Source organism: Oncorhynchus masou, chromosome 13 (assembly GCF_036934945.1).
Source record: "Oncorhynchus masou masou isolate Uvic2021 chromosome 13, UVic_Omas_1.1, whole genome shotgun sequence".
NCBI lineage: Eukaryota > Metazoa > Chordata > Actinopteri > Salmoniformes > Salmonidae > Oncorhynchus > Oncorhynchus masou.
The window spans coordinates 26,496,092-26,517,717 of record NC_088224.1 but is presented as its reverse complement, the minus strand read 5'-3'; the positions used below and the strand labels follow the sequence as shown (position 1 = coordinate 26,517,717).

General features: G+C 43.3%; 1 protein-coding gene across 1 annotated transcript in view; it reads right to left on the bottom strand.

Moving 5' to 3' along the window:
• Positions 1–20,762, bottom strand: part of LOC135552019 (neurexophilin-1) — a 44,842-nt gene extending 24,080 nt beyond the window's left edge. The window contains exon 1 of the mRNA XM_064983364.1: positions 20,230–20,762. Within this exon, the coding sequence (XP_064839436.1) occupies positions 20,230–20,283 (54 nt within the window). The 5' untranslated portion in view covers positions 20,284–20,762. The remainder of the gene's footprint in view (positions 1–20,229) is intronic.
• Positions 20,763–21,626: the final 864 nt, after the last annotated feature.

The following is a 21,626-nucleotide window of genomic DNA, read 5'->3' as shown; positions in this document are numbered from 1 at the left end:
GCACTCCCCCTCCCCCTCCCCCAGTAAACCAGTCACTCATGTCGTCTATTACCAGAGAACGGGAGCCTTTTCTCTCTCGCATCGGTCTAACACTTCTCTACACAGACAAAAACAAATATTAACAAGGATTGAGTTGTGGAAAGCAGTCATGCAGACTTGTTAATGGCGTTAGGACATCAGCAGACTTTGGGGATGATTTGACGAATGACTCTCATATGTAGTAACCCTGAAGGGAAAGATCATAAGCTCGTCTTAGCCTGCTTCATGCATAACACAATGAATATGTAACATCATTCATTAAACACATTAGATTAGGATGAAAAACATTAGAGAACATTATTGTAAGCCATAAGAACAGCACCAAAGAACATCAGAAACTTTCCATAATAATCAGATGTGATAGTTTATGTCTGATAGATGCAGATGTGTTTTGAGTTAACCGTAGCAAGAGCAGTGGGGTGTCAAGTGGTAGGGAGGGCATGTTGAGAGACGGACGATTCACTGGAGGTCAAGTGGAAGGGAGGGCATGTTGAGAGACGGACGCTTCACTGGAGGTCAAGTGGAAGGGAGGGCATGTTGAGAGACGGACGCTTCACTGGAGGTCAAGTGGAAGGGAGGGCATGTTGAGAGACGGACGCTTCACTGGAGGTCAAGTGGAAGGGAGGGCATGTTGAGAGAGACGATCACTTTCACTGGAGGTCAAGTGGAAGGGAGGGCATGTTGAGAGAAACGATCACTTTCACTGGAGGTCAAGTGTAAGGGAGGGCATGTTGAGAGACGGACGCTTTCACTGGAGGTCAAGTGGAAGGGAGGGCATGTTGAGAGAGACGATCACTTTCACTGGAGGTCAAGTGGAAGGGAGGGCATGTTGAGAGAGACGATCACTTTCACTGGAGGTCAAGTGGAAGGGAGGGCATGTTGAGAGACGGACGCTTTCACTGGAGGTCAAGTGGAAGGGAGGGCATGTTGAGAGAGACGATCACTTTCACTGGAGGTCAAGTGTAAGGGAGGGCATGTTGAGAGACGGACGCTTCACTGGAGGTCAAGTGGAAGGGAGGGCATGTTGAGAGACGGACGCTTTCACTGGAGGTCAAGTGGAAGGGAGGGCATGTTGAGAGACGGACGCTTTCACTGGAGGTCAAGTGGAAGGTAGGGCATGTTGAGAGAGACGATCACTTTCACTGGAGGTCAAGTGGAAGGGAGGGCATGTTGAGAGACGATTACTTTCACTGGAGGTCAAGTGGAAGGGAGGGCATGTTGAGAGAGACGATCACTTTCTCTGGAGGTCAAGTGGAAGGGAGGGCATGTTGAGAGACGGACGATTCACTGGAGGTCAAGTGGAAGGGAGGGCATTTTGAGAGACGGACGCTTCACTGGAGGTCAAGTGGAAGGGAGGGCATGTTGAGAGACGGACGCTTTCACTGGAGGTCAAGTGGAAGGTAGGGCATGTTGAGAGAGACTATCACTTTCACTGGAGGTCAAGTGGAAGGGAGGGCATGTTGAGAGACGATTACTTTCACTGGAGGTCAAGTGGAAGGGAGGGCATGTTGAGAGAGACGATCACTTTCACTGGAGGTCAAGTGGAAGGGAGGGCATGTTGAGAGACGGACGCTTTCACTGGAGGTCAAGTGGAAGGGAGGGCATGTTGAGAGAGACGATCACTTTCACTGGAGGTCAAGTGTAAGGGAGGGCATGTTGAGAGACGGACGATTCACTGGAGGTCAAGTGGAAGGGAGGGCATTTTGAGAGACGGACGCTTCACTGGAGGTCAAGTGGAAGGGAGGGCATGTTGAGAGACGGACGCTTTCACTGGAGGTCAAGTGGAAGGTAGGGCATGTTGAGAGAGACGATCACTTTCACTGGAGGTCAAGTGGAAGGGAGGGCATGTTGAGAGACGATTACTTTCACTGGAGGTCAAGTGGAAGGGAGGGCATGTTGAGAGAGACGATCACTTTCTCTGGAGGTCAAGTGGAAGGGAGGGCATGTTGAGAGAGACGATCACTTTCTCTGGAGGTCAAGTGGAAGGGAGGGCATGTTGAGAGACGGACGCTTTCACTGGATTTCTTTTGCTGTTGCATTTCAGCCCTGTCACACACCAGCAAGTATATGCACACACCCACACATGTATGCACACTCAAACACACACTCATCACACAATGAAATGAGCTCAATATCTGCCCATCAATGTCTGGCCATTCACCATTGAACGGGCAGACACAGAGACACATGCACATGTACAAACCACCACACGGTTCTCTCTCCCATTTGCTCCCTCCTGTTTGATCTTAAACAGAGATTAACAGATGCATTTCTTCTGCCTATTAGAAATACAAAGCAGCAAACACATTAAATACATTCTGGAGCAGTTTGGGAATAGCTTTGTTAATTCTGGAAAAGTTTGGGAATAGCTTTATAGCCTGAGCCATTAACTTGACACTTTCAGCCAAAGAGTTCTTAGCATTTTTATCTGAGTCTAAGGGTGAGATAGAAAGTGGTTTATAGGGGGATGTGGAGAAAGTATGTATTTTCCTTTGGCACGAACTCACCATTTTGTATATTTTGAGAGTAGTTTTAGAGGCAAAAAGTGGCCCAATTTCTGGGACGCTGTTTTCCAATATGCTCAGCATGCCGGAGAGGAAAATGGTTTCTGCTTGACAGGCAGGTTTCTGCTTGCCTGTCCATCACTCCACATAACACTCAAAGCTGCACCATACCATATCCTCACACACACTTTTACACACACACTGATATGAGAGGGAGATCTTGAGTACCTGTCAGTGGCCCTGTGAAGCAATCGTTTTTAGGGCTGCTAGTGTGTGTGTACCTGTGAAGCATTAGCTGTTAGGGACGCTAATGTTTTATGTAATGGCATGTCTGACAGATCCTCTGAGCTCTGGCTGAGCTGAGGAGAACACACACATATAGAGCCTATCCATCACAGCGACAGGATGAATCAGAGGTCAGAGACCTCGCTGCCAGTTAGAGGGACTCCCATCAGAGGTCACTGATTTGAGAAATGCTCCGGCGTATACAGAGAGAGGGGAGGGAGGGAGGGAGGAAGGCGGGAGAGAGAGAGAGAGAGAGAGAGAGAGAGACAGAAGATTCATTCAGCATGACTTAACCCTCTTAAGGTATAACAGTATTTCATTTCAGATGCACGTAGGGAAAATATCCTGTATGTTTCCTTTCAATATCTTGCAGGTTTGTTTGGCAGGTTTTGTCAGATGATGTCAGAGGTTGTGACATCATGAATATAGAGCTGATAGTGGTATTGAGTTTTTTTCTCTCTCCAAACTTATTCAATGATTATGCAAGTTTTCTCTGCGTGATTGGACAATACAATATGACTGGAATTATTATCCACTGCTCACAAAGAACACATTTGTGGTCAATGTGAAAAGCTACACACACAAAGACCAGCAGCAAACAATAACCTAAACACTGCATCTAACTCTGAGAGAAGAGACTTTCATTACAGGTCCTGGGTCAGTGTGATAACAGAGGTTATGAATGTGATTCTCAGTGTCTCAGAGCCTCTCTGATTATAGAATAGAGAGATGGAGAGAGAGAGAGAGAGAGAAGGGGAGAGTGAGAGAAAGAGTGAGAGCGAGAGTAACAGAGACAGAGACAGACAGACGGACAGATAGACAGACAGACAGACAGCCGGACAGACACACGAGAGAGAGAGAGAGAGAGAGAGAGAGAGAGAAGAGAGGGAGAGAGAGAGAGAGAGAGAGAGAGAGAAGGGGAGAGTGAGAGAAAGAGTGAGAGCGAGAGTAACAGAGAGACAGAGACAGACATACAGACACACGAGAGAGAGAGAGAGAGAGAGAGAGAGAGAGAGAGAGAGAGATAGGAAGAGAGGGAGAGAGATAGGAAGAGAGGGAGAGAGAGAGAGAGAGAGAGAGAGAAGAGAGTGAGAGAGTGAGAGAGAGAGAGAGAGAGAGAGAGAGAGAGAGAGAGGAAGAGAGAGAGGAAGAGAGAGAGAGAGAGAAGAGTGAGAGAGAGAGAGAGAGAGGATGAGAGGGAGAGAGAGAGAGAGGAAGAGAGTGAGAGAGAGAGAGAGAGAGAGAGAGAGAGAGAGAGAGAGAGAGGAAGAGAGTGAGAGAGAGAGAGAGAGAGAGAGAGAGGGGGGGGAAGAGAGTGAGAGAGAGAGAGGAAGAGAGTGAGAGAGAGAGAGAGAGAGAGAGAGAAGAGAGAGAGAGAGAGAGAGAGAGAGAGAGAGAAGAGAGTGAGAGAGAGAGAGAGAGGAAGAGAGTGAGAGAGAGAAAGAGAGAGAGAGAGAGAGAGAGAGAGGAAGAGAGTGAGAGAGAGAGAGAGAGTGAGAGAGAGAGAGAGAGAGAGGAAGAGAGTGAGAGAGAGAGAGAGGAAGAGAGGGAGAGAGAGAGAGGAAGATGGTGAGAGAGAGAGGAAGAGAGTGAGAGAGAGAGAGAGAGAGGAAGAGAGGAAGAGAGAGAGAGAGAGAGAGTGAGAGAGAGAGAGAGAGGAAGAGAGAGAGAGAGAGGAAGAGAGTGAGAGAGAGAGAGAGGAAGAGAGTGAGAGAGAGAGAGGAAGAGAGTGAGAGAGAGAGAGAGAGGAAGAGAGTGAGAGGAAGAGAGTGAGAGAGAGAGAGAGAGAGAGAGAGAAGAGAGTGAGAGAGAGAGAGAGAGAGAGAGAGAGAGAGAGAGAGAGAGAGAGAGAGAGAGAGAGAGAGAGAGAGAGAGAGAGAGAGAGAGAGAGAGAGAGAGAGAGAGAGAGAGAGAGAGAGAGAGAGAGAGAGAGAGAGAGAGGAAGAGAGAGAGAGAGAGAGAGAGAGAGAGAGAGAGAGAGAGAGAGAGAGAAAAAGGGTAAATGAGAAAGAGTGATAAGAAAAGGAACAGAAGACATCTCCTCCATCTCTATTCCATAATAGAGAGGTGGTCTGATGACACACTAAAATATCAATTTTATCTCAGGCACAGATGAGTGACAGGTGTCAGCTCAAGCCCTCCTCCCCAGAACACCTCACAGATATGCTCTTTTTTTCCCTCCTCTCCTCGATGGCTGGATGCCGATAGGGGACGGAGATATAATTGTAATTCTGAAAATCAATAGTACTGAAATCTCCTGGACTGAAAAGGCTCAGTGAAGTAATGTAGTGCTGTCATTCTCTGTGTGTTGGAGTGATAAGGTCCCTGATTTGTATCATTTCCTAGAGTCAATCAATATGCGTGCGGCTCATTCTCTCCTTCGTGGTCCTGCAGCTTGAGTGCTCACTCTTCAATTCTCCAATTAAAGAAGAAAATAATGGGTAAAATCACTGCTGATTTTAGCCTCTGGGTAAAATCACTGCTGAAGGCAAGCCAGGAAAAAGCCATATTGCAACCTATGTTGTGATAATTGCGTTGTTTGCTCTATAACCCGTTCGTTCATACATCACCGTGATATACAATAAGGCAGAGACAACAAACAGACCACAGTCACACAGTTGCAGAATAAACTCAACTACACATAACATTGTTTCATCACAAAACCGGAGAGCAACATCTGTCCAGTGAAGTCCACAAAGCAAATATTGCATGTAACAAACAGTTAAATGTCCTACAACATGGTCAAGCAAGTTAATGTTTGTGACAGTTTACAAAAAAAATACTGATTTACAAGCACGGAGTTACCGCAAGACAGCACAAAGACAACATGAGCACTGTTTCTGCTATTCCAGCACCATTTCAACTAAAACATTTAAACATCATCAAATCAACATGGCTATATGCTTAGTTTAATACACAAAAAAACAAACCTAAAGATACCAAAACAATTTAGTCCAATCAACGTTACTAAATATCATGTGGCTGTCCATGATACTGATTTCTGTGTGTGTGTGTGTAAATAGAAGAACATGTTGTTGTTGATACCCTACTTGTAGACTAGATCCTACGCCAATGCTATCCTCTTCTTTTTCATGTTGGCAAAATGTTCCATGACTGTCACACGCTTTTAGTTTTTGATGTCCTTTTTACCTTTATTTTACTAGGCAAGTCAGTTAAGAACAAATTCTTATTTTCCTAGGAACAGTGGGTTAACTGTCTGTTCAGGGGCAGAACGACAGTTTTGTACCTTGTCAGCTCGGGGGTTTGAACTTGCAACCTTCCAGTTACTAGTCCAATGCTCTAACCACTAGGCTACCCTGCCACCCCAACGTCCTAGACTAGGCTACCTGGCTAAAATGCTTTCTAGCCTAATTTCCTTGCATGGGCAATAATGACCCAGCTAAGTTAGCTAACTAGTTAACTTGAGCCTACTATATCAAGGGCAACCCTACATACTGAACTTCAATCGTCTCAAGCCAGTGGTACAATATATTAATTTATGGTTAGATCAGAATCACCGTTATAATCATTGGCCTGTATGGAGAATAGAGTCAAAACATCTAAATTCCTATCTCAGCGAAAACAGATGTATCTCAGATCAGGGCATCACACCCCCCCCCCCCAAAAGGTGCAGACTCCCGGCTGCAAACCAGTACCTATAGGGGAGGGTCTGGGTGGACATCTACCCTTGGTGGCGGCTCTGGTTCGGGATGCCGCCTCCCCTCTTTACGCTGATCCCTCTGCCTTTGTGGAACCGGACCGTGGATCATCGCCGGAGGCTCTGGACTGCGGATCATCGCAGGAGGCCCCGGACTGGGAAACATTTCTGGAGACCCCGGACTGGGAACCGTCGCGGTTACTGGTGCGTAGAGTTGGCGTCCTGGCTGGATGCTCACTTGAGCCCGGCAAGTGCGGGACACTAGCACAGGACGCATTGGGCTGTGCAGACGCACCGGAGACACAGTACGCAGAGCCAGCACAGGATATCCTGGTCCAAGGAGGTGTACTGGAGACCAGGAGCGTTGAGCCGGCACCATCCGTCCTGGCTGGATGCCCATTCTAACCCGGCAAATGCGAGGAGCTGGAATAGAGCGCACCTGGCTATGAATGCGAACTGGAGACACCGTGCACATCACTGCATAACATGATGTCTGACCAGTCACACGCTCCCCACGGTAAGCACGAGGAGTTGGCTCAGGTCTCCAACCTGACTCAGCCGATCTCCCCGTGTCCCCCCCCCCAAATATTTTTGTTTTATGGGGCTGCCTCTCGTGCTTGTCTCGTTGGTACAACTCCTCGTAATATTGCCGTTCCGCTTTCGCTGCCTCTATTTCAACTAAACATAGAATAAGAACCCACAAACACCAAAGGGGAAATGGCTACCTAAATATGATCCCCAATCAGAGACAACGATAAACAGCTGCCTCTGATTGGGAACCATATGAGGCCATCATAAACAAAAAAATACCTACACCTATAAAACTCTAGACATATAAAAACCCTAGACAATAGAAAACCTAGTGTATCCACCCTAGTCACACCCTGACCTAACCAAAATATAAAGAAAACAGAGATATCTCAGGTCAGGGTGTGAGACCTTTCGAGCTGTCATGTGACCGAATTCTGCAGACAACACCAGTCTCAACGTCAACAGTGAAGAGGCGACTCCGGGATGCTGGCCTTCTAGGCAGAGTTAAATAGAAAAAGCAATATCTCTGTCCAGTGTCTGTGTTCTTTTGCCCATATTAATCTTTTATTTTTATTGGCAAAGTCTGAGATACTGCTTTTTCTTTGCAACTCCACCTAGAAGGTCAGCAACCCGGAGTCGCCTCTTCTCTGTTGACATTGAGACTGGTGTTATGCGGGTACTATTTAATGAAGCTGCCTGTTGAGGACTTGTGAGGAGTCTGTTTCTCAAACTAGACTCTCTAATGTACTTGTCTTCTTGCTCAGTTATGCACTGGGGCCTCCCACTCCTCTTTATATTCTGGTTAAAGACAGTTTACGCTGTTCTGGGAGTAGTACACAGCATTGTACCAGATTTTCAGCTTCTTTGCAATTTCTCACATGGAATAGCCTTCATTTCTCAGAACAAGAACAGACTGACGGGTTTCAGAAAAAAGTTATTTGTTTCTGCCCATTTTGAGCCTGTAATCGAACTCACAAATGCTGATGCTCCAGATACTCAACTAGTCTAAAGAAGGACAGTTGTATTGCTTCTTTAATCAGCACAACTGTTTTCAGCTGTGCTAACATAATTGCAAAAGGGTTTACTAATGATCAATTAACCTTTTAAAATGATAAACTTGGATTAGCTAACACAACGTGCCATTGGAACACAGGAGTGATGGATGCTGATAATGGGCCTCTGTACGCCTATGTAGATATTCCATTAAAAAATCTGCTGTTTCCACTACAATGGTCATTTACAACATTAACAATGTCTACACTGTATTTCTGATCAATTTGATGTTATTTTAATGGACAAAAATGAGCTTTTCTTTCAAAAACAAGGACATTTGAAAGTAACCCCTTTCGAACGGTAGTGTACATATGAGATGAGTAATGCAAGATATGTAAACATTATTAAAGTGGCATTATTAAAGTGACTAGTAATCAATTGATTAAAGTGGCCCCATTAATTAAAGTGGATACAGCCATTAGCCATAGTATATTGGCCCTATACCACAAACCTGAGAGGTGCCTTATTGCTTTTATAAACTGGGTACCAATGTAATTAGATCAGTAAAAAGTATATATTTTTTCATACGGCTTTCAGCCAATAAGCATTCAGGAATCTAACTACCCAGTTTATAATGATTGGTAAGTCATTTTAAGATAAGCAGTACATACGTGTATGGAGTAAATGTAATTAAATTATCATATAAAAATAAAATAAAAACATTTCATAGAGTCGATCTAATCAATTTGTCCCAACTCAAACTCATTGAATCACCTCTTGACCCAAGAGCATTCTGGGAACAGCTGATAATTAATAAGCTAATCAATAACAGCACTGAGTTATAACACAAGGTTAGCAGACACTTTCTGACTGGGGTACATCTCTTAGGCAGATAAAAACCCAACCAAAGCTTAAAGGAATATTTCAGGTTAAAGTGATAGTTCACAAAATTGTTCATTAATTTCGACATTTGGTGGTAGTGGCTAGGTAAACAAACCAACCCGTGAATTGCATTCTGTTCTTGTCATATACACTATTTAAAAGGTCAGGAAACAAGTATATAATCTTGTAATTTTTGTGAACCAGCACTTCAATAACAGCAGTCAGCTTATTGTTTCAATTTGTAGTAACACGTACAGACTTAATTGCTCATTACTCTAGTCTAAAATATGAGTTACAACTCCCCCCATCAGATGCGCTTCCAGTCTGCTGCATTAACATGTTGCTTGTTGCCTGGAGTGACAGCCAAAACAAAAACAGTCAGAATGTTGAAACCAACACAAGCTGACACACACATATGGGTGTCAACAACAACAAAATGGATGCCCACAAACAGTACAATAATAATAAGACAATCAAATAACACGCTGTCCTCATCTCTCCTTGTCACACCCTGATCTGTTTCACCTGTCCTTGTGCTTGTCTCCACCCCCTCCAGGTGTCACCCATCTTCCCCACTTACCCTCTGGGTATTTATACTTGTGTTTTCTGTCTGCCAGTTCGTCTTGTTTGTCAAGCTTTCCAGCGTTTGTCCTGTCAGCGCCCGTCTTTTCCCAGCCTCTCTTTTTCTTCTCTTCCTGGTTTTTGACCCTTGCCTGTGCTGACCCTCTACCCACCCGCCTGACCCCTCTGCCTGTCCCTGAGCCTGCCGGCCATCCTGAACATTTACTCCTACTCCGGATTATCAACCCCCGCCTGCCTTGACCTGTCGTTTGCCTGCCACTGTTGGTACAATAAACATTGTTACTTCACACAGTCTGCACTTGGGTCTTACCTTGATTCCTGAAACTCCTCCTCTCTTCAATATTCTCATCCTCTTTTCCATCCGCTTTTCATTTGCTCTACTTTAAACCTGCAACTTCACCTCTTTCAGGACAAATCTGGTCAAATCATCTTCAACATGCAGTAGTTCTATTCAAGGTGTCATGTTGAAACAGCTGGCACGGAAAATACCCCACCAGATCTAATGGTACATTCAGTCCCTATGTGGGAATTATGACACATCTTGAGTTAATTCCACGATTCTACCTATTCCCGATTCTGATGTGAAAATTGTCCCCATAATATATTCACAAATGTCAGAGAAAGCAGGAGAGACAGAGGACGAGAGTGAGAAAGTAATCTGAAGGAGAGGAGGCAACCGAAAAACTTTAACACAAGGTGCTGTGCTGCCGACAGACAGACAGTTGCTGGGATGTGTGTTTATCCCTCTTGGATTTGTTCTTACAGCTCTTCCAAACGTAGCCTGATTAGACCAGCCTGAACACTGCTCTCACCATGGACACATTCAGTGTGGTTTAACCAGGCTTTGGAAACGTGCCCCTGGAGCTTGAATGGAGCTAGTGCTCCTGCATGGCCAATGACTGTTACTTAAGGGGATGGAAAGGTAACGGACGTCTCTGGTAATTCCCATCAACGGGTGCCGGGACACGGCCCTGTGGACAGATCCATCACCATGTCGTGTTGGATGGACGGAAACGTGCACACTTCCTCCCCTTCCTCCCCTTCCTCTTCTCTCCCCTCCCCTCCCTTCCCCTCCTTCTAGACTCAGCCGAGCAGGATTGCTTCCCCCCTCTTCCCCTCCCTCCTCTACCCTTCCCCTCACCTCCCCTTTCCCATCCCTCTTCTCCTCTTCCCCCTCATCCCCTTCTCATCCTATCTGATCCCTGCCACATAGACCCAGCCAAGCGAGAGTGTCTGATCGCTGCTCTGTTAAAGTGGTCAATCAAGCCCATCAGCAGACTCATGCAATCCATCACCACAGCCGTTAGGTACAAATCCCATCACTAGTCAACACCCATTCACTACAGCTATTCACTAAGGCAGGAACAAATCCCAGTCTACTGAATACTTTTTCCTGCCATGCATATGCTGGTGCTGGCATGTTACAACAACTAATCATGCCTAAGGAAGGATACTGGGAAACAGGACAGAGGCAAGACATTGACATATAAAATATTCATAAAGACAAAGGCTATTTCTAGTAAACCCATCTTGAAAATTCAATACAGGCAATGATAGCACTGTCGATCAAGATTTTTGAATGCCTCTCCCAACAACACAAATGTCCGTGTCAGATTTCAAAATAGACGTAACTCTTCAGAGCACTAAAGCAACTTCAAACCCGTCCTCAGAGTAACTCTGGCCATGTAAAGCAATTTGCCAGTGGGTCATCTCAGTCATTTCCTGCCTTTAGAAACAGTTTCCCAAGCAGCTCTACAGCTTTACAAAACAGTCCTGGGTTCAAAAACTATTAAAAATCTTTCAAACACTTTGACCGTTTGCTCTAGCCTGCCTGGAATGCCAGATGGAAGGGGGTGTGCCGTTCTGGAACGATTCTATTGGTCCATTTAGCATGGCAAGCTCAATCAAGCACATAGAAGGTATTTTAAATGATTTCAAATCATATTTGAACTCAGGTAGGTCTACTACAAAGCTTGTTCTCCTATGAAGGGGCTGCAGATAGACTTCCTACAGTTCCCAGAGCGAGGATAGCAGAGTAGTGGAGCTATAAGTGGAGCAGATATACTTCCTACAGTTCCCAGGGAGAGGATAGCAGAGTAGTGGAGCTATAAGTGGAGCAGATATACTTCCTACAGTTCCCAGGGAGAGGATAGCAGAGTAGTGGAGCTATAAGTGGAGCAGATATACTTCCTACAGTTCCCAGGGAGAGGATAGCAGAGTAGTGGAGCTATAAGTGGAGCAGATATACTTCCTACAGTTCCCAGAGCGAGGATAGCAGAGTAGTGGAGCTATAAGTGGAGCAGATATACTTCCTACAGTTCCCAGAGCGAGGATAGCAGAGTAGTGGAGCTATAAGTGGAGCAGATATACTTCCTACAGTTCCCAGGGAGAGGATAGCAGAGTAGTGGAGCTATAAGTGGAGCAGATAGACTTCCTACAGTTCCCAGGGAGAGGATAGCAGAGTAGTGGAGCTATAAGTGGAGCAGATATACTTCCTACAGTTCCCAGAGCGAGGATAGCAGAGTAGTGGAGCTATAAGTGGAGCAGATATACTTCCTACAGTTCCCAGGGAGAGGATAGCAGAGTAGTGGAGCTATAAGTGGAGCAGATATACTTCCTACAGTTCCCAGGGAGAGGATAGCAGAGTAGTGGAGCTATAAGTGGAGCAGATATACTTCCTACAGTTCCCAGGGAGAGGATAGCAGAGTAGTGGAGCTATAAGTGGAGCAGATAGACTTCCTACAGTTCCCAGGGAGAGGATAGCAGAGTAGTGGAGCTATAAGTGGAGCAGATATACTTCCTACAGTTCCCAGGGAGAGGATAGCAGAGTAGTGGAGCTATAAGTGGAGCAGATATACTTCCTACAGTTCCCAGGGAGAGGATAGCAGAGTAGTGGAGCTATAAGTGGAGCAGATATACTTCCTACAGTTCCCAGAGCGAGGATAGCAGAGTAGTGGAGCTATAAGTGGAGCAGATATACTTCCTACAGTTCCCAGGGAGAGGATAGCAGAGTAGTGGAGCTATAAGTGGAGCAGACAGAGAAGAGTTCCCCAAAGGATCAAACCTCAGGTCAGGCCAGGCCTTAGTTACATTCCACAGATACAGTCAGTGCCCTTCAGTGGTCAGCTCCAACTATGACCCCTGGCCTCTGAAGCGATTGAAAAACTGTAACAGTGCATGGTGGGGAATGATGGAGGATGGGGATGATTAATCACATGAAACGCATGCGGAATCGTACACGGATGCACACAGACACATACACACATGGACAAATGCAGGCACACACACACACACACACACACACACGCAGTGTCAGATCCCCAGCGCCTGCAGTCAGGGGTCAGGGTTGTTTGTGTTCTTTTGATGGTAGGGAAGGTTCGGGGTCTAATCATCAATTAAATACTTTCCAATTAAAACACCATAAAAGATTGCAAACTGTGCCGTGAATAATTGCCCGCTTCCCAGCTTCTCCCTGTTGAATTTGAATAAACAAAACTGTAATGATCCATGCAGTCAAAAATGTAACAATGTCCACTATGGACCATTATCATTGACTTTCTGCCCCAAACCAAGGTCAAGTACACACACACACACACACACACACACACACACACACACACACACACACACACACACACACACACACACACACACACACACACACACACACACACACACACATATATTACTGTCTTCCATGCAGGGTTTTATTGGTCCAGGGAGACAGACTGAGTGTTGATAAAGGAGAAAGAAGCGTTGCCCCCAGGACACATCATAAGTGGGCCACCAGGCGTGTCATCATAAGTGGACCACCAGGTGTGTCATCGTACCACAAAAGCAGTTCAATAGAGGAGCACATCAGGGTCAGGTCACCTTGAATTGTCAGGAAGTAGAGGTCGACCGATTAATCGGAATGGCCGATTAATTAGGACCGATTTCAAGTTTTCATAACAATCGGAAATCGGTATTTTGGGGCGCCGATTTGCCGATTTAAATGTTTTATTATTTTATTTTTTATATACCTTTATTTAACTAGGCAAGTCAGTTAAGAACACATTCTTATTTTCAATTACGGCCAAGGAACGGTTGGTTAACTGCCCCGTTCAGGGGAAGAACGACAGATTTTCACCTTGTCAGCTCAGGGGATCCATTCTCGCAACCTTACAGTTAACTCGTCCAACGCAATAACGACCTGCCTTTCTCTCGTTGCACTCCACAAGGAAGACTGCCTGTTACGCGAATGCAGTAAGCCAAGGTAAGTTGCTAGCTAGCATTAAACTTATCTTATAAAAAACAATCAATCATAATCACTAGTTAACTGCACATGGTTGATGATATTACTAGATATTATCTTGCGTGTCCTGCGTTGCATATAATCTGACTGAGCATACAAGAATACAAGTATCTGACTGAGCGGTGGTAGGCAGAAGCAGGCGCGTAAACATTCATTCAAACAGCACTTTCGTGCGTTTTGCCAGCAGCTCTTCCTTGTCTGTCAAGCATTGCGCTGTTTATGACTTCAAGCCTATCAACTCTCGAGATGAGGCTGGTGTAACCGAAGTGAAATGACTAGCTAGTTAGCGCGTGCTAATAGCGTTTCAAACGTCCCTCGCTCTGAGCCTTCTAGTAGTTGTTCCCCTTGCTCTGCATGGGTAACGCTGCTTCGAGGGTGGCTGTTGTCGTTGTGTTGCTGGTTCAAGCCCAGGGAGAACAGAGGAGAGGGACGGAAGCTATACTGTTACACTGGCAATACTAAAGTGCCTATAAGAACATCTAATAGTCAAAGGTTAATGAAATACAAATGGTATAGAGGGAAATAGTCCTATAATATCTATAATAACTACAACCTAAAACTTCTTACCTGGGAATATTGAAGACTCATGTTAAAAGGAACCACCAGCTTTCATATGTTCTCATGTTCTGAGCAAGGAACTGAAACGTTAGCTTTCTTACATAGCACATATTGCACTTTTACTTTCTTCTCCAACACTTTGTTTTTGCATTATTTAAACCAAATTGAACATGTTTCACTATTTACTTGAGGCTAAATTGATTTTGTTGATGTATTATATTAAGTTAAATTAAGTGTTAATTCAGTATTGTTGTAATTGTCATTATTACAAATAAATAAACAAAAATCGGCCGATTAATCGGTATCGACTTTTTTGGTCCTCCAATAATCGGTATCGACGTTGAAAAATCATAATCGGTCGACCTCTATCAGGAAGCCTAGTGGTTAAGAGCATTGGGCCATTAACCGAAAGGTCACTAGTTTGAATCCCTGAGCCGATTCGGTGAGAAATCTGCCAATGTGCCCTTGAGCAAGGCACTTAACTCTAATTGCTCCTGTAAGTTGCTCTGAATAAGAGCACCTGCTAAATGACATAAAATAACATGTCAATGACAGAGTTGCACCACAGGGTCTTCTGAGACAACACACACAGGTGAGGTGGGGGGCTTAATTCCCGAGACACTTCCAGTCTCTGATTGAATGGTCAAAGGTCAACAGTACAGAACTGAAGCATGTTTGGAGAACCTGCTGCTCCGGGCCTCAACAGGTTCAGTCAATATAGATAGATACAAAGTCAATTAAAATAATCTTTTTTTCTTCACATTTCAACCAAAGATCGACAGAATTCTATTCCATTTGAAGTAGAATTCACATTTCATTAAATCTTAATAAACAAATCTATCAAAATTAGATGTTGTGTGAAGTGAACTATGTAAATAACCATAAAATAACTTCTAAATCACAGGGCCACGCAAAAATGACAATACACCATAATGCTGACACAATTATATGGATTAATCATAGATATATATATCGAAATATTAATCACTTCCAGAAAATATTCACAGCAATAACAGATTACACTTAAAGTGCTATTTCAATCAAAGATAATGTGATTGCAATAGATGGTCAACAGGCATGGAGACAGTTCACAGTATTGTAATGCTGGTTGAGAGTTGCCGGAGTTCCTCAGTTAAAGTTAACTGTTAATTCACATGAAACAGAGCTGCCTAGGGACCATTTAACTGTGCTGTGAAGGGGCTGGGGGTTTAATAGAGGATTATAGTGCTGTGTGCTAAGAGACTGAACTCCCGGACATGCCCCTTTACGGCCCTGCTCTCGGCCTACAGTATGTGGACTACTGTATGTGGATTTATGGACAACGGTAGTGCTACAGTTTAGGGAATAGGGTACCATTTGGGATGCATGCAATTCAACAAAATCGATAACCTCATACTCTTCCATACACAGTGTGCTCGGTATAGGATCTCAGCATAGCATCCTCTCTCTCCTCTCCCACTGCTCAGAATGCTTGACATGGCATGATGGTATATACAGATGTAGGATCTTAATTTGAGCAAAGTTTGCTACAGCAGGAAAATAATCTTGCTGCAAAAGGAAACGTGAATTACGATGTGGATTATAATGAATGGACATTATATAGAGGTTGATACTTTTTTCATGAGGGAAAATCAAGTCTGAAATTTCAAAGCGGAAATTACAATCTTCAGATGCCTTTTTAAACCTCAAATACACTTCAAGTTTTACATTTCTTGCATTGCAGGAAAGTTGTTTTGCAACAGGGTGATCAAATTAAGATCCTACATCTGTATTTGTCCCAATAAACGGAAAAGAAAATGGCTGACAAAAAAATAGAATGCCATTTGTGTTCAATGAAAGGACAGCATCACAATTGGACTGGTTTCTGTTCTACACTGATGTAATGTACTATTGTCTAACGAGGCTGAAATGTAAACAGTATTTTCCAATACACTGATCTTTTTGTGGCATTCCCAAAGAGTTTGGTCTGCTTGGTGTTTTCATTTTTGCCATGGTAAAAATATTGCGGTACTGGTAAGCCCCACTAACAATGGTGAGAGGCTGGCCAAACGTAGTGCACTATACAGGGAATAGAGTGCCATTTAGGATGCAGACTGTCTGTATCTCTCCCACTGCGCCAACTGCTTGGCATGACAGGCCCTGTCTCCAGCCTGTTAAAAATGATGGTGTTGTAGTAATATGCCTGGCCTAAAGTAGTGCACTATTTGGGGAATAAGGTGTAATTCAGGACACACTTTGTCTGTCTGTCTGTCCCTCAGGAACAGAGCCTCCTCATTGACCCCTTAGAGGAAGTGAGACTTGGCTGGGAAACATGCGCGCACGCACACACACACACACACACACACACACACACACACGCACACACGCACACACACACACACACACACACACACACACACACACACACACACACACACACACACACACACACACACACACACACACACACACACACACACACACACACATCTGCCAGTCACAGACAGCTATGTGTTGCAGCAATAGGAGCCACCCTGCTACCAGTCATGGGGCCAGAGAACATGCTGTTCACACTTGCTGTCAGTCAACAGAGTATCAGCAGCAGCTGCTCTGCTGGGAGCAAAACCGCCTTAAAATAATGTCAGATCTGTATTGGAACTGTCTTGATCAGAAGTAAGATGCACAAAAATACATAGCAAACACACCTACACATGAACCCAATAGGGCACCCACAAGCAGAGACACAAACACAGAAACACACATCACACACAACTCCCAACTAAACCGACAAAATAACACAATCCTTTTAAATCCTATGGATTAGAACAATTAAAATAATAAGGACAATTTTAATTAAATTCTGTATCCATAGTGACCATATTCATTTATGAATGTCGCCCTCCCGGAGAGGCGCGCGCTGTATTATACCACCGAACACCTGCATAAACTGTTCTTCAGAGCGAGCGCAGTGTTATCCAGGTCAAGGCGCGCGCCGCTCAGACAAGAGGCTTAGAGAGGAGACAAGAGCTTTTAACACGAAATAAAACCGTCAAAGTTCAACGGTAATCCCTTTAGGTATGGATAAACCCGACTGTCTGGAAAATAATAATCTAGGTTTAGTGGGGCGCAGAGAGGGAGAGAGCAGATATCCAGGTGTAGAATTCAACTCACAGTAACCAATTCGCAACTTTAAGACAATACAATCAAAAGAGTATACTGTCTTTACGGTAGACTGAAATAGGCCTACATTTTTACAAAGCCAAAAGACAAATTGAATTGCTAAATGTAGGATATAAATTACAGACTCATTTCTAATCTCAAAACCTGGAGCCAATATCATCATGTAAAAAAAAAACGAATCAATTTTAATATAGATTAAAAAAAAAATCCTACAATATTCCGTTGTATTGAATTGATCAAAATCAAAGCATTTCCACAAACGTAAAAGCAAGTAGGCCTATACCTGAATCGACAAAACATTTTTAGGGCGGGGAATCGGTTGAAGACCGTCAAATTTGTCATTTCGTACTATTAGGCCTATGTGATTTCAGGTTTCATCTTCAAGCTTACATATTTACTTGTTTGAATGAACACAACAAACTTTTAAAACATATTTTCCATCCCACTGCAATTATGTGTTCAATTAGGACGCATTCTACCCGGCTGTGTTAAGGTGCGTAAAACAGCCGTCTTGAATATCAGAACCATAAACCCTGTTCTGAATGAGAAAATCCACTTGATTATGTTTCTTCTCTTGTTTGATTGAAATTCACAGGTTGAATTCTGTGCAAGAGGTCTGTGCGAGAGGAGCCCTTTATACTGGGAAATGTAATTTTGCCTATTAAAACTGTGATTTAACGTTTATAGTAAACAGGTCATGCATTGTTTTATATGTTGCATCTGAGATGTTTGTGGTGTTCACATCCTACAAGATAGTCAAGCGGTATCCTTAAAAAAGCCCATAATCAAATGTGACAATTTGTAACGCTAACTTTTAGATTACAGTTAGATTAATTTAATTATGATTAATAAATATTGCTAGAAATGTGAATTGTATAGGTTCTGAGCACTCTCAAATTATTATAATGCTGTGGAATTAATTAAAACCTCACTCTTAATCATTTTATAGGATATCTTATTGTAAAACACTTTCTAGGCCTATCTATATGCCTACATCTTAAGCATAGTCTAATGCGTCATGGAAGTTTTCAGACTAATTTTGGATGTGTTAAAACAATACCCCATCGACAACTAACAATAATGACATGTTTTTCAGAATTTAAATTTAAATTGGCTACGCAATTACATTTTATTCAATCAGGCCGATAGAAAACAACAAGTAAATGAATTAGCTTGATTAGAATAATTTTAGTTTGATTAACGGTCGTTTTGCGTGAGGATTATGCAGATGGATTCATTCGAACCAAGTGTCAATAGGACAGTTATAAAAGAATCCCGTTGAATAGGTCTATTTCGTGAAATGTAAAATGTGTGGAGAAAAAGTCATGTTATAACTTGCATATTACGCTGCAGGTAAGTTCAAAGGAAATACACCGAAAACCATCCATGTTGTGTATGTTTGCGGGTGTGTGTTTGTTGCGAACTGTATATTACAAACCTTTTACTTACATTCTCTTTTAACACCGGACAGTAAAGTCTGACACAGTGCTACCGTAGACCTGATATCAATACCGTCTTACTCTCATCTCGAAGGAATAAACACTTATTTTGAGTTGTGTATTGAGAGCGAGTGAGTGAAATTAGAGAATCGCCGCTCAGTCCCAGTAAGAATAAAAGGCTGATTCATGTAGGTGCATGATGTGGTAAACGATCTAGGTTAGTGATAGGGAACAAAAGGTTAGGCTACATACTTTGAAGACACTAGGCTACTATCCTAAAGGTCTCTGCAGAATTCACACGACAGCTGAACGCGCGCGCGCGTGTGTGTGTTTTGTTACAAATTACAATATAGCCAACTTGGAAAGTGACTTTGTTTGAAATATTAAGTGGCATTCTTTTATATATCAGATAAAGTGTGAGTTACTTTTTAACAAAATGTTGGTGATTGATAAACCTGCGCTTTTCTTTCCACTCAATGGCTTAGCATAACTTAAACGTTATCACGTTATCCACCCTTTGAGATCAGCAAGATTCAGCAGAGTTGTACTGATCACGCACGAAAATCTCTCCTCCATGTTGTGTCTAATATGACTGCTATGAGTGGGATAATTCTTGTTGTGGCGGACTGAAAGGAAAAACGGTTACTGACAAAATCAAAAGGAGCAACTGAGAATTTGAAAGGTTTACTACGTGTAGCCTTCAGACGCACCTGCCGCTGGTTTTGGTTTATGGCGCCACCATGAGACGTTTTGTTGGAACTGCACCAACATCTTCTCCGTTTTCAGCTCGGTTTTAATTTGACACTTTAAATGTGTTATTTCTTTTGTGTTATTTCTTTTAGATATGTTTTTTTTTTAAATTGGTCAGACAAAGATTAAATCCTTATTAATTCAGTCTTATAACCACATGCATTCATTTAGAAAATGTATTGCACTAATTCGTCCCATTAATTGGACACCATAACCCACAGTGATCAAATAGAAACGCATAATTGATATATAGTCTGTTTTAAAAACCCACGCGCAGACATGTCTCAGTCACGATAATGTGGAATTAAACAGTTGTATTTCCTACCAACACCCGGATACAGGACGACGGAATGTTTTTATGCAACGTTTATTATGCACAGGACATGAGCCTGAAGTGAAGAGTTGGCATCAACAGTTCTGTCAGTGAAGTGCATTTCATAACAATGCATTTATACACATGTAATTGTAGTACAATATGTAATTGAAAAACTACAAAACACCGAGACAACAATGAAACGACAAAAGTATTGACAAACAAACAAAAGCACCACTCACCAAGTAAAACGCTGGCGTCAGGAGTAACACCGCAAACCAACACGTCGCCTGCATTCTTCCTGGTCTCAAACTTCCACTAGTTTCCCTTCGCTGGCTCTTTGTCTGTGAAGACCATACATCCACACGGTAACCGCTTTTACACAACGGTCAAGACCCTCAACAGCCTAGGCAAAAATGAAAGTATACACCCCATGACCACAGAACAAGCTTAGCCTACACTTGGAGACAGATATTGGACGAGAGGGGGAAACAAATAACGATTACATAGGAATTAATCCTGAGAGCAGGGTTGAAGCAATCTCATAGTTAACTGAAAGATGAAAATTCGATTCAAAGCAATCATAAAGGATCAGTCCTTGATTTGATTGTCTTCCTGCCTGCCGTGCGCGTGAGGCTCGATGAGCAGTTCCTTACCGAAAAGGAGAACAGTTGAAAGTAGTCGGGTAAATAACGGACGCTTTATAACCGAGCCTCTGGAAAACGCGCGCCTATTACACATCTGGGTTGAGAGAAACTCCGTCGCTCTGTCCACACAGAACATGAGAGAGAGAGAGAGAAGAGGAAGGAGGGGAGGAGAGGAGCGAGGGAAATATTAAAAAACGGGGCGAGATCGGTCCGAGACGAAAGAATCACAGAGTGCAGTCTTTAAACAGCCACTAAAGCTCGACAGAAAAGCTTTTCATTTACTGACGTGCGGTAGTGGTTGATAGAGATAAACGAGCCGACATTCACAGAGAGCCACAGTGTGTATACAGCATGACTCCAGGACAAGCACACTCACTAGGCTATAGCACCAGGTCCCTTCCTCACTGTCTAAGCCTAAGGACAGAGCACTGCAATATAAACCAGCACGGCTGGACAATGACATTGTTTTCTAATAGGCCATAGGCTATGTAAGGAATTTTATCTAACCTAATGCTAATGTAAAAAAAAGGGTCTATATTTAGTAAGAGTCTAAAAAATAATTACATTTAGTCTGAGAATGATTAGCCTACATTGACAGAAGTTCTAAATGTTCCCTTATTGAGGATGTTCAAGACCTGGTTAGGGTTAAGCAGAACACTTTGAACTCATTAAAGGTGAAAAAGAGGGCAAAATAAGTAGCCTACTCGAGGGATTCTTAGGACATGGGGTCTTATTACAGTACCAGTCAAACGTTAGGACACATCTACTCATTCAAGGGGTTTTCTTTAGTTTGTACTTTTTTCTGTATTGTAGAATAATAGTGAAGACATCACCGTTATGAAATAACACATATGGAATCGTGTATTAACCCAAAAATTGTTAAACAAATTAACATATATTTTACATTTGAGATTCTTCAGTGTAGCCACCCTTTGCATTGATGCCAGCTTTGCACACTCTTGGCATTCTCTCAACCAGCTTCATGAGGTACT